The sequence below is a fragment of the Macrosteles quadrilineatus genome, unplaced genomic scaffold, assembly GCF_028750875.1.
Source record: "Macrosteles quadrilineatus isolate MER2022 unplaced genomic scaffold, UCM_ALF_1.0 Scaffold_3__2_contigs__length_128488019, whole genome shotgun sequence".
Lineage (NCBI taxonomy): Eukaryota > Metazoa > Arthropoda > Insecta > Hemiptera > Cicadellidae > Macrosteles > Macrosteles quadrilineatus.
Genome location: NW_026542596.1, coordinates 91,356,621 through 91,375,103, shown reverse-complemented (window position 1 = coordinate 91,375,103; position 18,483 = coordinate 91,356,621). Strand labels below are relative to the sequence as shown.

Sequence of the window (18,483 nt, the reverse complement as noted above, 5' to 3'; positions counted from 1 at the left end):
ATAAACCGTACATGTACTAACAATAAAATTGTCTTCAGCTGTTCCATAAGGATGAGAAATCTACTAAGGGAGTATGTTTTATCTATGGTTGTAGCATGTGTTCATAATAAGCCAACTACCCACAGTATACTAGCAAATTACAAATACAGTACAAAAGGAAAAACATCACTTGTTAATATTTAGCAAAGATTATACTTTAGATTACTCGATTCGATACATTGTAGTCAAGGGCAGCAGTGCGAAACCTGGGATCTGTTTATGACGATTAGATTAAATTAAGGTATCTGCAATCCTAAAATAACATGGGAAGGGAAGGAAACAGGTCCGCGACATAGGAAGTGGTGAAGGAAGTAATAAAGGCAATCATAAAATGCTATAGGAATAGAGGGAAACAGGTCCGTGACGTAGGAAGTGATGAAGGAAGTAATGAAGGAAGTAGTGAAGGCGAGCAGTCCGGAGTGTGGGGAATGTTTATGACGATAAGATTAGGGTATCTGCAATCCTAAAATGCTATGGGAAGGAAGGAAAACAGGTCCGCGACGTAGGAAGTGGTGAAGGAAGTAGTCAAGGCGAGTAGTCCGGAGTGTGGGAACTGTTTATGACGATTAGATTAAGGTGTCTGCAATCTTAAAATGATATGGAAAGGAAGGAAAACAGGTCCGCGACATAGGAAGTGGTGAAGGAAGTAGTCCAGGCGAGCTGTCCGGAGTGTGGGAACTGTTTATGACGATTAGATAAGGGTATGGGCAATCCTAAAATGCTATGGGAAGGGAGGGAAACAGGTTCGCTACGTAGGAAGTGGTGAAGGAAGTAGTCAAGGCGAGCTGTCCGGAGTGTGGGAACTGTTTATGACGATTAAATAAGGGTATGGGCAATCCTAAAATGCTATGGGAAGGGAGGAAAACATGTCCGCGACGTAGGAAGTGGTGAAGGAAGTAGTCTAGGTGAGCTATCCGGAGTGTGGGGACTGTTTATGACGATTAGATTAACCCTTACCGCGCTACAGAAATGTTGGATGGCCTAGACCATAAGGCTACATATACCAAAAAAATATTTTTTCCCAAAAGTCAAAGCTAATTTTTTTTTTTTGGTTTCTTATAATAAAAAAGGATTTATGGGAGAAAAAAAAGTCATTTTCTTTTAAAATTAGTTTAATTATACGTAATTACGTAATTAGTATACAGATACAAAAAGGAAAGCAAAAAAATGGAAAGCAAATAAAAGATTGACAGTTTTGTTTTTTTTTGTTAAATTTACTGTAGAAAAAAGAAGCTTTCAAAATTAGCTATGTTCTTAAGGGATGGTATGGTATGTTTTGAAACATGCATCAGGGTGCAAGTTTGGCCGAGCGGTGCATGTCTCGCAGACGTAAATCGTCTCCTTCCGCAGGCCGTTCTGTGTGCAAACAACGCATCTGCCAGTCCCTTTTTCTCTCCTCGCGATGAAATGCTGTCTTCCATCCAATCTTTCATCAGGAGGTCCCTAAAAAATTTATATGTCTATATATATATATATATATATATATATATATATATATATTATATATATATATTAGTGATCACTGAGCCCTACCATATATGTAGTTGTAGCTGTTGAGTAAGCAGATGTGTAAGGCTATCTGTCCTACATATAAATAAATAAATAAATAAATATATGTATATATATATATGTATGTGTGTATAGGTATGCGTGTGTACATGTGTGTGTGTGTGTGCGCGCGCGCGTATGTATGTATGTACGAATATATATTTCTTCAACTCAACACAAAGTGTTCCTATGCAAATGTACCAACTACTCACACATTTACATTATGAATAAAACCAATTATCATTTTATTATTTTTATCACAAAACAAACCGACTCAAGTTGTGTAAAGATAACAAAATAATTCAGGAAATTACATTTGTGCCAAAAATCAGTTTTTACGACAAAGAAAAAATATGCATATAAAGGGATTACAGTTTTTACGGTGTATTGATGTATTGTAATTGCAAGCCTTATCAAATAAATAGGAAATGAGTCGAATAATATTTGTTAGAAAATAATAAAAAAGTTTACTTACTTGTACTGGTCGTCCCCTCTTTCTGCTGGCTTTTGGTCTTGTTGTGCTTCTCTCTTGCACCAAGCTGCGGACCAAACTTTTCCTAAACATGAAGTGGCTCATGGCTTTTCTGTTTCCAGCGGCCGATTGTACATCTTTGTACAGTAAATACGAGTTGATTATTGCCACTTCCAAAAACCAAAAAAACATCTTTCGATACCACTTTTTTGTCCTCCGCATGAACTGGTAGGACGATACGAAGTGGTCACTTCTATCAACCCCGCCCATGTGCTTGATGTAGTCGATGACAACATCAGGTTTCAAAACCGGGGGTCTGTTTGGCCATCTACTATTCACATAGGACATGTGGCTGCTGCTTCCCTTGTGTTTAGTACTAAGCATGTGTACCGGTCTTTTATCCTTCCAGGAAACAACAACCGTGGATTTCTTACGGTACGCACGAATGTCCCCTTTTTTCATTTTTTTTCCCCTTAGCTTTCATACCAGGGGGCAAACCAGTTCTGTTCGGCATCACTGTACCGGTTAGGTAGCACCCAATTTTCAGAAGTTCATCAGCAAGCTCGGGGCTTGTGTAATACCTGTCAGTGTAAACGTGTACTCCCTTAGCTGGGCAATGCGGATCTTTGAACACCACCGACTCGCTCAACACTTTGACAATTTGCGTTGTCTTTAGTAAGTTGGTTCCAGGAATCAGATCCTCACTACCAAAATACGGAATGAAGTCGTAAATATAACCGTTCGTACTGTCAGATACAACAAACAACTTCATACCAAATTTCACTGGTTTATTCGGGTTGTACACACGAAAGTAAACCTTTCCTTTGAAGGAGATGGTACTTTCATCAATTGCAATTTTGTCACCAGGAGTAAAAAAGAGTCTACACATTTTCTTCATATGTTCCAAAATGGGAGCGATGAGGAAACCTCTGGGAACAGGTTCGTCATTGTTCCGGTGAGTAAAATGTAAATTCCAAAAAATTCTTTCAAACTCGTTTTTTGAGAAAATGTCACTGAAAAATGGAATGTTTGATTCCCTAGTTGTTGAAAAGTAGTTGGTAATATTTGGAAGAGGCATCAGTCCCATGTTGATGATCACACCTAAAAATGCCTTGAAATCGATTGGTGTGATATCCTGCCATTTAGTGATACGAGCCTTAGGAGAAGGACCACTGGCTAGTTTGTTATTGGCGAACAAATTTGTTTCAGAGCAAATAAGATCAATAATCATATCATTGAAAAAAAGAGAGAAATAGTCAATGGGCTCAGAGTAGGAATCGAATGTTGAAGGTAGAACAGGACCTTTATTTACATTGTAAATTGGAAGCGTCTCACTAGGTCCTGGGTCATTGACTGAAACATTAGCCCAATGAATAGGCTGGGGGCCTGCTGGGTTTAGGGCTTGCGCTGGCTGAATGCGATTTGATCCCCGTCCACCCCGTCCACGACCACGTCGTCGGGTAGGTCTACCTTGATTACGTAGTGGCTGAGCGGTAGTTGTAGGACGCGGGGGAGTGACAGGCGAGGGGGGTTGCGCGGGGTGGGTGACAGGCGAGGGGGGTTGCGCGGGGTGGGTGACAGGTGTTGGGAGCGGCGCTGTAGACGTGACAGGTGGCGACAGAGGCGCGGCGACTGAGTCTGGTTGTGGTGGTATGGCGACCGGGTCAAAGCGTAACACGTCGAGAGGATCTGGTCGTGTTTGAAATGGAGATGGTTGTGTCAGTGAAGCTGATGTACTTGGCTGGGGATCTTCATGGGCTGGGAGTGGTAAAACGTCCATGGAATCAAGGCACATATCAGTCTCATTTTCACTTTCACTCGCATCGGCAATATTATTGATCAAAATGTCGTCCTGGTCCATGTCACTGTCAAAAAGGTGATCATTGTAATTACTACTGAACGAAGTATTCAGAACGTTGACTACAAAGTCCTCAAAATCTGGGTCATCGGGATGTTCCATTTCACACAAATAATTACTCCAATCACACAAAGATACAACTTACACACTACAATCCACTTTTACTAATTATATAAAACGCACAACTCACAAAAAATATGGTATAATTACTGTATAAAATGTATATATTGTATAAAATATATAATTATAATATTATACCGCCAATAAAACCAATGTAATAACGAACGCACGCGGAGAACGGTGTTTCGCGCCAAGTCTGCGAGTGAACTAAACACTTGCGAGTTAGTTCGTCCACAGCGCTAGCGTCTCTCACAGCAGAGGCCGGCTGGTGTAGCGCGCCGCCATTTTTTCATTCCTGAGAACAATCGGAGGGCGGGGACCATTGTTATTGTGATTTTACATCACGTGAGATGTGTCCCAACAACTGCTGCACTCTATCGGCAAAACTGGGTACTACCAAGACCAGCCAATGCACTCTGTATTATAAGGCGAGTATAGTCGTCCATAGCGTTTTGAGCAAAGACAATTTCGGCGAGTATATTCGTCTACAGCGCGGTAAGGGTTAAGGTATTTGCAATCCTAAAATGCTATGGGAAGGGAAGGAAACATGTCCGCGACATAGGAAGTGGTAAAGGAAGTAATAAAGGCAATCATAAAATGCTATGGGAATAGAGGGAAACCGGTCCGTGACGTAGGAAGTGATGAAGGAAGTAGTGAAGGCGAGCAGTCCGGAGTGTGGGGAATGTTTATGACGATAAGATTAGGGTATCTGCAATCCTAAAATGCTATGGGAAGGAAGGAAAACAGGTCCGCGACGTAGGAAGTGGTGAAGGAAGTAGTCAAGGCGAGTAGTCCGGAGTGTGGGAACTGTTTATGACGATTAGATTAAGGTGTCTGCAATCTTAAAATGATATGGAAAGAAAGGAAAACAGGTCCGTGACATAGGAAGTGGTGAAGGAAGTAGTCCAGGCGAGCTGTCCGGAGTGTGGGAACTGTTTATGACGATTAGATAAGGGTATGGGCAATCCTAAAATGCTATGGGAAGGGAGGGAAACAGGTTCGCTACGTAGGAAGTGGTGAAGGACGTAGTCAAGGCGAGCTGTCCGGAGTGTGGGAACTGTTTATGACGATTAAATAAGGGTATGGGCAATCCTAAAATGCTATGGGAAGGGAGGAAAACATGTCCGCGACGTAGGAAGTGGTGAAGGAAGTAGTCTAGGTGAGCTATCCGGAGTGTGGGAACTGTTTATGACGATTAGATTAAGGTATTTGCAATCCTAAAATGCTATGGGAAGGGAAGGAAACATGTCCGCGACATAGGAAGTGGTAAAGGAAGTAATAAAGGCAATCATAAAATGCTATGGGAATAGAGGGAAACAGGTCCGTGACGTAGGAAGTGATGAAGGAAGTAGTAAAGGCGAGCAGTCCGGAGTGTGGGGACTGTTTACGACGATAATATTAGGGTATCTGCAATCCTAAAATGCTATGGGAAGGGAGGAAAACAGGTCCACGACGTAGGAAGTGGTGAAGGAAGTAGTCAAGGCGAGTAGTCCGGAGTGTGGGAACTGATTATGATGATTAGATTAAGGTATTTGCAATCCTAAAATGCTATGGAAAGAGAGGGAAACAGGTCTATGACGTAGGAAGTGGTGAAGGAAGTAGTCAAGGCGAGTAGTCCGGAGTGTGGGAACTGTTTATGACGATTAGATTAAGGTATCTGCAATCTTTAAATGCAATGGGAATGGACGGAAACAGGTCCATGACGTAGGAAATGGTGGTAGCCTAATGGCGAGCCGTGTGGAGTTTGGGAATGGATTTATGTATCTCCAATACTAAGGTGCTTTCAGAGTGAACTAATGATTTTCCCCGAGCAAAGCTCGGTCCCCAGGTACTGTTTTTTTAAATGGGTAAGCAACAAAGACTGTTGCTCATAGGGTTGAAGAGGGGCTTGCTTGGAGTAACGTTGCATGTGATTAAGTTTCATACAGTAACAATTTTTTATGTTACTTCTATAACACAAATTAATAATTACACATACAATTTTGAACTAACCCGTAATATGTTGTCAGGTTCCGCAGAACTCGGTCCTCCCAGACGCTCTAGCCAGGTGGAGCCTCCTAGATGGAAGATGAACTACGGAGGAAACACATCCATGGTGGAGAGACAGCAGACACTGGTAAGTTGCATTGGATGTTTCATTAGATCAGATTCCTACAACCGACACATCAGGGTGTGTATATCAAGAAGATGACTATAGGGAGCGTTTTCAATTAACGATATGACATGCACAGCTTTGTTACTGACTCAGATTAGCTGGTTTTTTAGAATTTTTTTAGAAAATTTTATAATGGTTTCAGTTAACCAGGGTTTTGGTTTATCAGGGTGCTAAAAGGGGTTTTACTATACCTGTGCTGTAGCCTGAATACAATAACAATACCTTAACCACTGTTTCCACAGAGAGATCTAGACGGCATTTCCATGGGTAAGCGGCTCACCCTGGACTGTGGGTCTCCTATGGAAATCGGTGGAGATGATGACGTCGGTGAGAACAACAACAACGTCAAATTCCTCAACAAGTACTCTCCATTGTTGGGATCTCTGAAGCCTCTCCATGACAATAACCCACAACATCACTCTCTCACCCCCACCACTCTGTCGCTCCATACCGAGCCACAGTTGCCAACCCCGCAACACTCGCTGCATCCGGCCGTCACTGTCAGCAACATTAGCCTCAGCTACAGGTGGGGTTCGATGTAACTATTCTCCTTTTTATGTAGGGAAAGGTATTATGAATGTATCTACCCAGGTGTGTTAGAAACCCATTAAATCCCTTATGTCGTCATCTGAATTGTGTTTTAATATAACACAGAACATACATAAAGTAAATCAGGGTTTATCTAGGCAATCCTTATGCACATTATCCGTAATCCTTAATCCTTGTCCTTATCCTTATCCTTAATCCATAATCCTTATGGCATTTGAACTGTCTGCGCTGGTGGACTTTTCTAAGAAGAACCACAAACGCTCCAAAGGAAAAGCGTTCCAAAGCCATAACATTTTTGTGGATATTATTGAACTTGTCATTGTCAAATTAAATATGGAAGGGTAAAATCATGAGACAACTGATATTCCCTCTTGTTTGTTTTAAAATTAAACTATTGTCTGTACGAGTGTTCTTGAACTAAACAGCTTTTAGATGTAGTAATGTTCCAAAGTAACTTGCAATACTACAATGTAAGAAGCTATGGTGTCCAAAATGATTATAGGTGTTCGTTGCAAGTTGCAAGCCTAGAGTGATTATCGTCTGAAACTTTGGTTCAAGTGGTGTAGATTTGATCTCTTACATATTCCTAAACATTTAAGAGGTATGAACCCTTAAAGGTTTGTGCGACAAAATTAGAAAATTTCACAGCGGCTGACATAAGAAAAAATCAAATTTGTGAATGTTGTTTGATTTCAAACATAGATGTTGATTTCAATATCTATTTGCAGAATATTTATGTATCGCATAAGGTACAAGTACGGTATATCCAAAAGAAAAAGCAAGCACTTCACCACAAATACAGTTCCTTTGTTACAAATACGTTCTCCTGTTTTTGTTTTTTTTTCAGATAAACAGAGAAAATTATTACACCACTGTATATAACTAGTAACACCTAGCTAACAAAATCATGTGTTTTCCCAGGAATGACAACAATAGCAAGAAGTCTATCGGACCTCCCAAGCCAGGGATGGGAGTCGTACCTCGGGCTCCTGTCGTCCGCAAGCTGGAACAGAGACTCACCATGGACATGGAGCCTCGTCCCGCGTGGAGACCTCGAGGACCTCTCGATGACTTCTCCCTGCCCAACCTACCTGGAGGTAAAAAAAAATTATCTCTTATGGATTTGTTTTTGTTGGAAAGATCACTTGGCTTAGGAACACACCCAGAAGGAAAGAATGGATACATAACTAAATAACCCAATAAATAAGTTCAAGGGGATGGTTCCATTCTACTGCTTCCTTCAGATGAAGCCATTTGCCTCAGGGGTACAAATTAATCAGAGGGGTACTTTTGGAGTTGTAGAGAGAAATTTTTGAGTATTTTTCTTGTGAACTTTTTAGGTGATATCAAGTGCTTGGAACTTTGTAGTTGGACAGTTTGGATGTGTATCCACTTCTTCCTTAAACATTTTGTCATATAACAGATAAAGACAGTACCAATTATACTATTTCTGTTTGTCTTATAAAAAGGGTCTTTTGTTGTTTACTTTGTGTTTGTTGCCATTTGACCAACATGAAAATGGTGTTAACTTTACAGTATGATAAGGTATATTTGTTAACTATTGTTTGTCCTCCGGTATTATGAACAAAGAGTAAACTACAAAATAGTAAAATCTACCTTAAAATAAGAGAAAAAGGAAATGCTTGCAAAGGTATAGTACAATAGGGAAAAAAGTTGACTTGATCTTCATTCATCATTTTAAGTCAATTGTACAACATCTGCTGTAGTTTTTATGCAGGAATATCAACAAGCTGTTGTATCAATCTTGAGGTCATGATCTGTGTGTTATTTTTTTTTTATTTTAACCTAGCTATCTTTCTTTATTATGTAGAAAACAATTATAAAACACGTGATTGTATTGAGGTACTCACACTGACAGAGAAATCATGGCTCTCATTCCTGTATTTTTCAAACCTGTAGTCTCTCCTAACTTTACTCGTTTTAAAAATAAACTACCATTATGAGAGCAATGGTTACTCTGTCAAAGTTCATATTTGTAAAAAATGAGTAATTTTATGTTTCACAGTTCTTGTTCCTGTCATTTGCTGAAGGTGTAGTTTTGGTTTACAACCTATTGTAGGAAAATTATCACTCTCGAATTGCTAAAGAAAAATTATCTATTGTTATACCTTGTTTCAGCTTCTCTCAGTCCACATAAAATAAACAAGAAGAAATTGAATCCAGTTCATTCCCATGGAAATGTTGATTCGTTCATTTCGCCTGTAAGTCCGTAATGGTTTGAAATATGTAAGAGTGCAGAGATAATTGGATTCTAGTAAAAAATAACCCCGTCGCAGCAAACCTGCAGACAAAGCGAATTTCCGGATGGAATTCCACTAAATTATTCCCTTCAAATTGTCAGATTTATTTCATCTTTAAATGAGAGTACTTAGGTTTGCTGCTACAGGTAAGATAATAATTAAGGTGTTTTTTTTTAATTGGAATATTGATGTTTACTTCCATATCTTAAAGTCAATAGTTTTTTCTACACTTGACAGAATAAAACATTACAAATCAAATAATACTCAGAATAATGTTTACAATATTTATTTGAATGTAGAAAATGATATTTTTTGTGTAAACAATTATTAACTTGGGTATTAGTCCCAACACTAAAAGAGATTTTTATGCAACATTAACCTTAAGTAATCTGACATTGACATTGACATTGACATACCGATAATTTAAATGATACCTTGGTACGCTCTTTTTACAGCACAGCAAAATGCAAGCTTCTCAATAAAGTAAACAAATCATCCCTTTCCCACGAGATTTTTATGCTTAATATTGTTTTGTTGTTTCCATTTAACATTGATTTGTTTTAACAAACAACAATTTTCAATAGCTTTAGCACTCAAAGCACAAAATGTCATTTGCACCAGCAGTTTTCAGGATGGTAAACCAATAAAATAAACTGAGCTAGCTAAATTTTTACAAACACTTTTATTTATACCTGAACCTTAATGATAGTGTAGGATACATTTAAGTTAAGTTTAATGTATATTGTGCATTTGTATAGTAAAGGATGTATATCTGAATTTGCATTTGAACTAAATGTTTATTCCTGATTGTAAAATTTGCTAAGGAAACTGCATGAATCGCTATGTATTTAATTAATGTCTATGATGGTTCAGTAAAAAGTTTGTGCTCACACTTGTTGTCTTGCATGTAATTTTTTTCCTTCTTCAAATGCTTAACAATTTGTATACATATTTATGAAGGAATACCTAATCAAACCTGTAGTCATAGCCTAACGATTCCCAAAACATCAATGATCACGTGTGCCAATAAACTAAAAGAGTAAAAATTTAAAAGTAATTTAAAAAGTAAGTAACCTTTTTAAGGCTTTAGACGGATCAATATGTTAAAAAAATCGGTGTAATCTATTTAAACTATAATTCCAGTACCTGTGTAATCACTACTAATGGAAAAAAGAATGAAAAGTTTAAATGACTAAAAAGGAACCTCAAAAATATTAAGTTCTGGTAGAGAGACCAACTGTTAGAAAGGCGTCAAATGATTGTCTTTGCAGAGCCTAAGTTTTTACACTAAAACATAACAAAAAAAAAAAAAAAAAAAACACAATTACACTTGAAACGGATGAACAAGTGGACATTTTAAAAAATAATAATCTTTTTTAATGGGAAACTGATATTTCGGCACATACATCATCAATGATGGTAGTGATAAGTACAAAATATTGATAAGTATGACAGCTCAGAAACAAAAGTTTGATTGTAATCATTTTTGGAAGATAAATCCATTTTTAGATAGCTCAACAAATTTAAAAAACACATTTAAATAGTTTTAGTTGGAGGACGTTTCCCTGAACGAACCAAGACACTGGTTTTCCCCCTGAAAACATTTTCTGCAGACTTTCTTATTGGCTTAATAAAACTAGGTCAATAAAAAGTATTTATGTGCTATCAATAATTGCCAAACTCTAAGTAAGTGTAAAAATAAAAGATAACCTCTTTCAGGCAATTTTACATGCCAATCCCAACAAGATGAGGTACTGGATAAGGCCAGCTAAATGACATCAAAGCACTCTGACCTAGGTATTCTAAGATTATGTAACTGCATGTATCCCATGTGGCTTAGCTACGCTTGTGTCAAGCTGCATTTTACTATATATAGTGCATATATAGTATGTTATATACACTATATAGTGCATGTTCAAAGAAAATTGTAGATGAGCTTGATTTTTTGTTTTTCCAAATCATACTAATATTATAAATGTGAAAGTTTGTGTTTGTTTGTTTGAAGTTCAATCACGCAATAACCACTGGCCGGATTGTGCTGAAATTTGGCATGATGATAGCTCACATTCCCGATTAACATATAGGCCTATTCTTATCTCAAAAATCTTTTCGGGCTCCGCCCCAGTGGCTCTGTTGTTCCCCATATTAACCTTATGAGTACTTGTATTCATATTGAAAAGGAATTTAAAAGAATTTAGTCAGCTGTTTCAACTATTTAAGTTGGTTCTATGATATGTGCAATGGCATTAAAAAGTTATAAGGTTTACCAACAGGATGCAGCACTATTATTATTTTATGACAACAGCCAATTTGAACTAAGCAGCAACAAAAAGCTGTGATACTCCATGTGAAGTGTCAAAATGGGATTGTTTACAGTTATGTTTATGTTTTTAATTTAATGAATAATTTGTGATATTATGAGAATATTTGATACTTAATTTTTTCTATGATTTAGGTGCAGTGGTAGAAAATTATGGCTATGGTAGATGTGTTATAGTATAGCTTAGCGTAATTTTAAAGAAACAAATTTAATTTTACCAAATTTTGTCCATCCCCATTACAAAAGTTTGAGCTGCAATAAGCACTTTATACTTATTTGCCAACCCCGTACGAAGGACGGGTACTCTGCTAGTAAATACATAATACGTGATGATTTATATTTTTTTAATTACACTTAATGTTATGTGCATTTGAACTTTTGTCTACTAAAACATTTCCATTACCGGTATGTACCTTGGATATTTTGTTTGGCAAAGGGAAAGAAATCTATCTATATACTATTATAAAGAAGAGGTGGTGTCTGTGTGTTTGTATGAGCTAATCTCAAAAACTACTGAACCTACGGGGCTCAAATTGCACACAAATGAAGCTACAGTTCCGAGGATACATATAGAACTATTCCCGCTGTCGATATTGTCCTAGGGCTCTGCCCCGTGGGCATTCAAAAATTTTAGGTGAGAGATTTAAAAGTAAATATTGATTGATGGTATCCATGGTAACAAAGAACAAACCTACAAAGCTTAAAAATGTAAACAAGCAGAACTAACTGTCAAATGAATTTTGATTTCACAATTCCACACAGCTGGTTGAAACATATTAAATACTGCACGAATATTAGAACAGAGAGGGTAAGGATTATAAATTTAAAATAATGATGTCACTAGCCCGAATGTAAACATTATTTAACATCACTTAAATGGAGCTGTCAAACCATATGTTAATTTAATTTCATTAGTGTATGATTCTCTTAGTTACTTCATTTGTTTATGTTTATGATCTATTATACTGAGTTTGTACTAATATTTGTGAAATGCTGTAATAATATTTTACAGGGAATAATTCGTTGTAAAATAAATCATTCATGGATATAAGAAATAATTAAGATTCTATAATCATTGCCAGGCCATTATCCTGAGTTTTATTAGGTTTATTTTTTTGATTTATTTCTGTGTAAACAGCGCTGGTTTGCAGTAGCTGTTCAAATAACAAGCGACCGGCGCTACTAATTGTGACCAACGGGATTATTTAGTATCTTATATAAATTAGAGTTAATCACTACGACCACAAATGTCTTCTTTCTACATAAATATAAATTCCATAATACCCCCACCGCAGCAAACCTGCAGCCTAAGCAAAATTCCATTTGTGTGACTTTATTTTAAATTAAATCTAATTCAATAACATTAGGCTTAACGATTACCTAGGTTTGCTGCCTGCAGGGAGGGTAACAAAGTGTGATTTATAGGCAAATATTAAGTATTAGCTTAGTATGAAAGAAAGAAATTTGCCAAGTTTGATAAAAATATATACATAAACAAGCAATATTACAACAGTTTACTTATCCTAACTTACTAATATTATAAGTAAAAACGTTTGGTTGTATGGATGTATGAATGGATTGATGGGTGGATGGATGGATGTTTGTGACAAATAGATGTGTGCCTCACTATAGGATACCGTATAAATTTAAAGACCAAATTTCCTTAAACCGTGTCCTCTCCCGTAACTGCAATAAGCATTTTATACTTCTATGCCAACCCCGTACGAAGGACGGGTACTCTGCTAGTAGATAAATATTTATCATATGAATCTTATTGAGATATGAGATGTTTGAATTTTAACAAGTTTAAAGATTTACTATGTAATAGGGTAATAGTGATTACAAATTGTCAAGTAAACAAGGTAAAAACAATTTAAATACTTAAAAAGCGCTAATTTAATATTTTGTTTACCTTAACGCTTTTAGGAATAATGTAGCTTCAAACTTTTAGAAACTACAACTGCACCGATATATTACTAGAACTTCAGATCTGGATATATTAATTATTAGTACTTCAGATCTGGACTACGTAGGAGATTTTTTTCTTTAGAGTTTATAGAATGTTTATTAGTATCTGATATTGTGACATTTTATGTTTTCAGATGCAGAAATCAAGATCTCCCTCCATAAGCCCACACTCCAGAGTGGTCAATAACCTTCCATTTGTGTAAATACTATTGGCCACTTAATGTTGAAATTATTTGTAAATAAGCCATTGTTGTTGCCCTATTTCGACTTAAATTGTAAATATAGCTTAGTGTTTGTGATAAAACTATTTAATAAAGCTAAATTGTTGTGTTACCAAATTGTTCAATGTTACTCCACCTTTCATTATAAGTTACTGTTTATGCCTTACTTCTTCTATGGTGCATTTCAAGTCGCAATGTAATTACGAACCTTTTGCAATCAATAATAACAATTTTTGGCCTCTTAACCTTGCATTTGCCCATCCATATAGATTATTTGTCCGTGCGTAGAATGTATACAGCAAAGCAAGGGGTGAGCCGGTACAATACAAAGATGATCTGTGGAGGCCAATTCAGGAGTGTGTCATTATTCGACCCGACCCATCTCTCAGGCAACATATTGTTAAGTTCAGTCCTACTAAGAGTAACATTCAAATGAAACCATTTTTCTAAAAATTCAAGCACCACTTGCCAATAGAGTGGATACTTGAAGGATCATCGTTAAACCTGGTTCTAAAGTGTCGTTGTACACTAATAACATATTGGTGATAATCCAGCATACATAAAGCTTTCTTGTCTACAAACTCAGCCATTACACAACACTTACAACAATTGACATGATAAACAGCTGATATGCACACAAATCAATCTAAATGGAACTTTATAAGTTTTCGTTTCCACTTGTACCAACTAAAACAGTCTTAAAACAAATTATCCCAGTAATATTTACTAGGTGGCGTTCGCAGATGCATCCACAAAATTGAGCGGAGTCATCAAGGGTTCATATTAGCCTATATTGTTTTTGTCATACTACAGTAAAAACAGTCGTCATTGATGCATGCGTTGCGGGTCTAAAGTAGCTCTTTTACTCTTTAGGGAATAAAATTCGTTTTTAGCCTCTATGAAGTAAAACTCAGCTGTTGTCAATTCAGTTGTAAATTTCTATTGTAAACGATTGAATACGTATCGAATTATTTAACGATTCGTGCTTCATAATCATTTGAACCTACAGTCTACAGTCTCTTCCCATAGCATTTTAGGATTGCAGATACATTAATGTAATTGCCAAAGACAGTTTCTACACTCTGCACTGCAAGCCTTACTAATTCTTTCACCATTTCCTACGTCATAGACCTGTTTCCTTCCCTTCTCATAGCATTTAAGTATTAGATACATTAATCTAACTGCCACAGACGGTTCTCACAATGGGTTGCCGGAATTTTACCCCCTGGGCAAAGCTGACGTCACTATGACGTAGTAACCTGAGTGACCAAAAGTTTGTTCGCGGTCGGAATTTTAACCCCGCGGATTTGGAAGTCTAATGAAAATAGCCAGAGCGTGATTAATTAGATTAGCGATAAAAACCGGAATTTTATCCCCTGTCCATATAACTAGCGTTTAGGCAACTGAAGATGTACGGGCCGGATTTTTACCCCCGGAATTTTACTCCCGGATTTTTACCCCCCGGAATTTTACCCCCTGGCCGATTTAAGAAATAGAATGATGGATTTTCTTATTTACGATTTAATTAATTGTAAACATTTCATTATTTAGGAGCCTATCTTTATTTATTTTTTAATCTCAACTAAGTAAACAGAATTCGCTGTTTTATTTTGATCATATTAACCATCAGTTGGCTTCAAAGATTGAATCCTCATACTCGAATCTCAAAATAGTTAATGTTACAAATAAATTAAGATAGGCTACAGTACTTAATAATAAAATGTTTACTATTAAATTAAAACTGAATGAAGTTAATTAATAATTCTCACTTATTTATATATCTGGCCAGGGGGTAAAATTCCGGGGGTAAAAATCCGGGGGGTAAAATTCCGGGGGTAAAATTCCGGGGGTAAAAATCCGGGGGGGTAAAATTCCGGGGGTAAAATTCCGGGGGTAAAAATCCGGGCCGTACATTCTAGGTTTTTATAATTTGATGTGTTCTGATTAAATTCACAACCGTGAAAATATATGTTTAATTCCGCGTGTAATCCATCGAGCTGATGTCGCGAAACTCAAAAGTTCGCGGCCGGAATTTTACCCCCTGGTTTGTGACGTCACGTTTGCCCAGGGGGTAAAATTCCAGGGGGATAAAAATCCGCTACCCCCTCACAATATGTTCATACTTTACTATAAAAATCTGTTTCCTTCCCTTCTCATAGCATTTAAGTATTAGATACATTTATCTAACTGCCCAAACGGTTCCCTCACTCTGCACTGCTAGCCTTTACGACTTTCTTCATCTCTTCCTACGTCACGTACCTGTTTACCTCCCTTCCCTTAGCATTATTGGATTGCAAATACCTTAATCTATTGGTCATAAACAGATCCCACATTCCGGACAATTTGAGTTTACTACTTCCTTCACCACTTCCTACGTCACGGACCTGTTTCCCTCTATTCCCATAGCATTTTAGGATTGGAGATACCTTAATCTAATCGTCATGAACAGTTCCCACACTCCAAAAAACTCGCCTTTACTGCTTCATCACTTCCTACGTCACGGACGGAATGATAATGTTCCCTTAGCATTATTGGAATGCAAATACCTTAATCTATTGGTCATAAACAGATCCCACAATCCGGACAGCTTGCCTTGACTACTTCCTTCTCCACTTCGTATATCGCGGACCTGTTTTAATCCCGTCCCATAGCATTTTAGGATTGTAGATCGATACCTTAATCTAATGGTCATGAACAGTTCCCATACCGGACAGCTCGCATTGACTATTTCCTTCGCCACTTCCTACGTCGCAGACCTGTTTTCCTCCCTTCCCACAACATTTTAGGATTGCAAATACCTTAATCTAATGGTCATAAACAGATCCCATACCCCGAACAGCTCGCCCTTACTACTTCCTTCACCACTTCTACGTCACGGACCTGTTTCCTTCCCTTCCAATAGCATTTTAGGATTGCAGATACCTTAATCTAATTGTCATAAACAGTTCCCACACTCCGGACAGCTCGCCTTGACTACTTCTTCATCACATCCTACGTCGCGGACCCTTTTTCCTCCCTTCCCAATAGAATTTTAGGAATGCAGATACCTAAATCTAATCGTCATAAACACTTTCCACACTCCGGACAGCTCACCTTGACTACTTCCTTCACCACTTCCTACGTCGCGGACCCGTTTTCCTCCCTTCCCATAGAATTTTAGGAATGCAGATACCTTAATCTAATCGTCATAAACAGTTCAAACACTCCGGGCAGCTCGCCTTGACTACTTCTTTCACCACTTCCTACGTCACGGACCTCAAGCTAGTGTCGTCATTTGATTATATTTATGATCCATTCCACCGTTTATGTTCTAATATCTGTGGAATAATGCTATCAGCTATTTATTTATCTACTGCATTCAAAAGTCAACAGCTGATCATATGTCTTTGTTTATGTGTCAAATACTGCTTCCATAAGGATTTCATTGAAACTTTGAGACCCAGTGGGGCGGATTCCTGAGAGACTTTTTTAACGCCATATAGATGTTGGCACTCACCGATATGGTCTTTATCACCATGCAAAATTTGAAAACTATTGATTCAGCCGTCTAGGAGGAGTTTGCGTATTACGAAATGCATAAAAGTCGACGTATAAGAGCTTCGCTCGCTCCGCTCAATAATCAAAATCAGGAACATCATTGTAATAACCCTGTATATTTCGGCTTTAGCCTTCTTCAGGCACAAAACAAAACAAATAATGTGTTTACCACTCTGTATCAGTTTTGTTTTGTTTTGTTCCTTGTGCCAAAATATATTGAACTTTTTCTTGTTAACAGTGTGTGAATAGTTTATTTTCTCAATGTTATTTAAATGGGTTTCATTACATCACCGAGTGAGTTTTTTTCAACTTTACATCACTCGAGAAGTAAGGAAGTTGTATACATCACGCTTGGGATAGGGAAGTTTAACATGGAGGGTTAGGTAATAGCTATTTACATTACAAGTGTAGTAAGAGCGTTTTTACATCACGCAGGTGAATGTTGTGCAACGAGCGAAGGCGAGTTGCATAATTCACCGAAGTGATGTAAACACGCTCTTGCGTAACGTGTAACGTACAAGATTTTACCTGACCCGACAATATTCAGGAGGTTACGAGCAATATGCTTCATTATCAATTTCACTCATCTTCTAACAGTAACGTTCATTTACAAACAAAAGCTAGGTTAGGAAAATTCTTCAAAGCATAACAATAAAATTCAAACACAGCTGATATCTAGCGTTGAACGTCGTTGGCTCCATAGAGGTATATTTTTTAAGTTATCCACTCAATGTTATTTAAATGGGTTTCATTACATCACCGAGTGAGTTTTTTTCAACTTTACATCACTCGAGAAGTAAGGAAGTTGTATACATCACGCTTGGGATAGGGAAGTTTAACATGGAGGGTTAGGTAAATATAGTAACACTTCAATATTGTTGGCTTTGTAATTCAAATATTGTAAATCTTTTATTGTTTTGTCGTTGACTGAACGATTCACACCTCTAATAAACAAAGGTGTTGTTAATTAAGAGGAAATATAGGAAAACATTTTCGGTTGAGCTCTGGCCGATACGACAAAAGAATCCCAAGTATCCTCATAGTATGGAATCGCGCCAATTCACACCTCAGATTGAGATTTTCAGTTATATCTAATCTAAAATATCCAGAAATAATCCAGAACAGTAATAGGACTTCTTACGAGTTCATCCCTAAATAAAACGTGTACAGTTCTGATAATAATATCAGTTAACATAATACAGTTCAAGTAATCAAATAAAGTTACATAAATTAACAAAACAACTTTCAAACAAAAAAACTATACAGGATAAAATGGAGATAAATTAAAACAATATTGTAGAAACCAATTTTTTTGTCTACATTAAGAAATCGACTATGGCATATTTTAAACATATTTTCAGTGACACAAATTCAACAACTTCAACAAATTGTTTACCACTCTTATATCTGCAGGGTAGTTTGACACGATACCAAA

The 18,483-nt window shown here is 37.2% G+C and overlaps 2 protein-coding genes across 4 annotated transcripts in view; one reads left to right on the top strand and one right to left on the bottom strand.

The window, feature by feature from the left end:
- The window catches only part of LOC128990958 (cyclin-dependent kinase-like 4), a 43,074-nt gene extending 29,456 nt beyond the window's left edge, over positions 1 to 13,618 (top strand). For 2 of the 3 annotated variants that reach the window (XM_054413634.1, XM_054413633.1), the window contains exons 8-12: positions 6,047 to 6,153; positions 6,435 to 6,718; positions 7,663 to 7,838; positions 8,881 to 8,963; positions 13,425 to 13,618. In XM_054413634.1, coding sequence (XP_054269609.1) covers positions 6,047 to 6,153; positions 6,435 to 6,718; positions 7,663 to 7,838; positions 8,881 to 8,963; positions 13,425 to 13,493 — 719 coding nt within the window. In that variant the 3' untranslated portion in view covers positions 13,494 to 13,618. Of the gene's footprint in view, positions 1 to 6,046; positions 6,154 to 6,434; positions 6,719 to 7,662; positions 7,839 to 8,880; positions 8,964 to 10,721; positions 10,800 to 13,424 lie in introns of all 3 variants that reach the window. The other variant, XM_054413635.1, reaches the window with a different exon arrangement.
- LOC128990959 (piggyBac transposable element-derived protein 4-like) lies at positions 1,188 to 2,440 on the bottom strand. The gene is made up of 2 exons (XM_054413636.1): positions 2,063 to 2,440; positions 1,188 to 1,482 (listed from the first exon to the last, which is right to left on the bottom strand). The coding sequence occupies exons 1-2, from the start codon at positions 2,405 to 2,407 to the stop codon at positions 1,294 to 1,296; spliced, it is 534 nt and encodes a 177-aa protein (XP_054269611.1). The 5' UTR covers positions 2,408 to 2,440; the 3' UTR covers positions 1,188 to 1,293.
- Positions 13,619 to 18,483: the final 4,865 nt, after the last annotated feature.

What these genes read in the sequence shown, in the direction of transcription:
- LOC128990959 (XM_054413636.1), bottom strand. Translation starts at nt 2,407, where the DNA reads ATGTCCTATGTGAATAGTAGATGGCCAAACAGACCCCCGGTTTTGAAA. An exon ending in AGAGGGGACGACCAGTACAA is followed by an intron (nt 1,483 to 2,062) that starts GTAAGTAAACTT and finishes TAAATTTTTTAG; the next exon opens with GGACCTCCTGATGAAAGATT.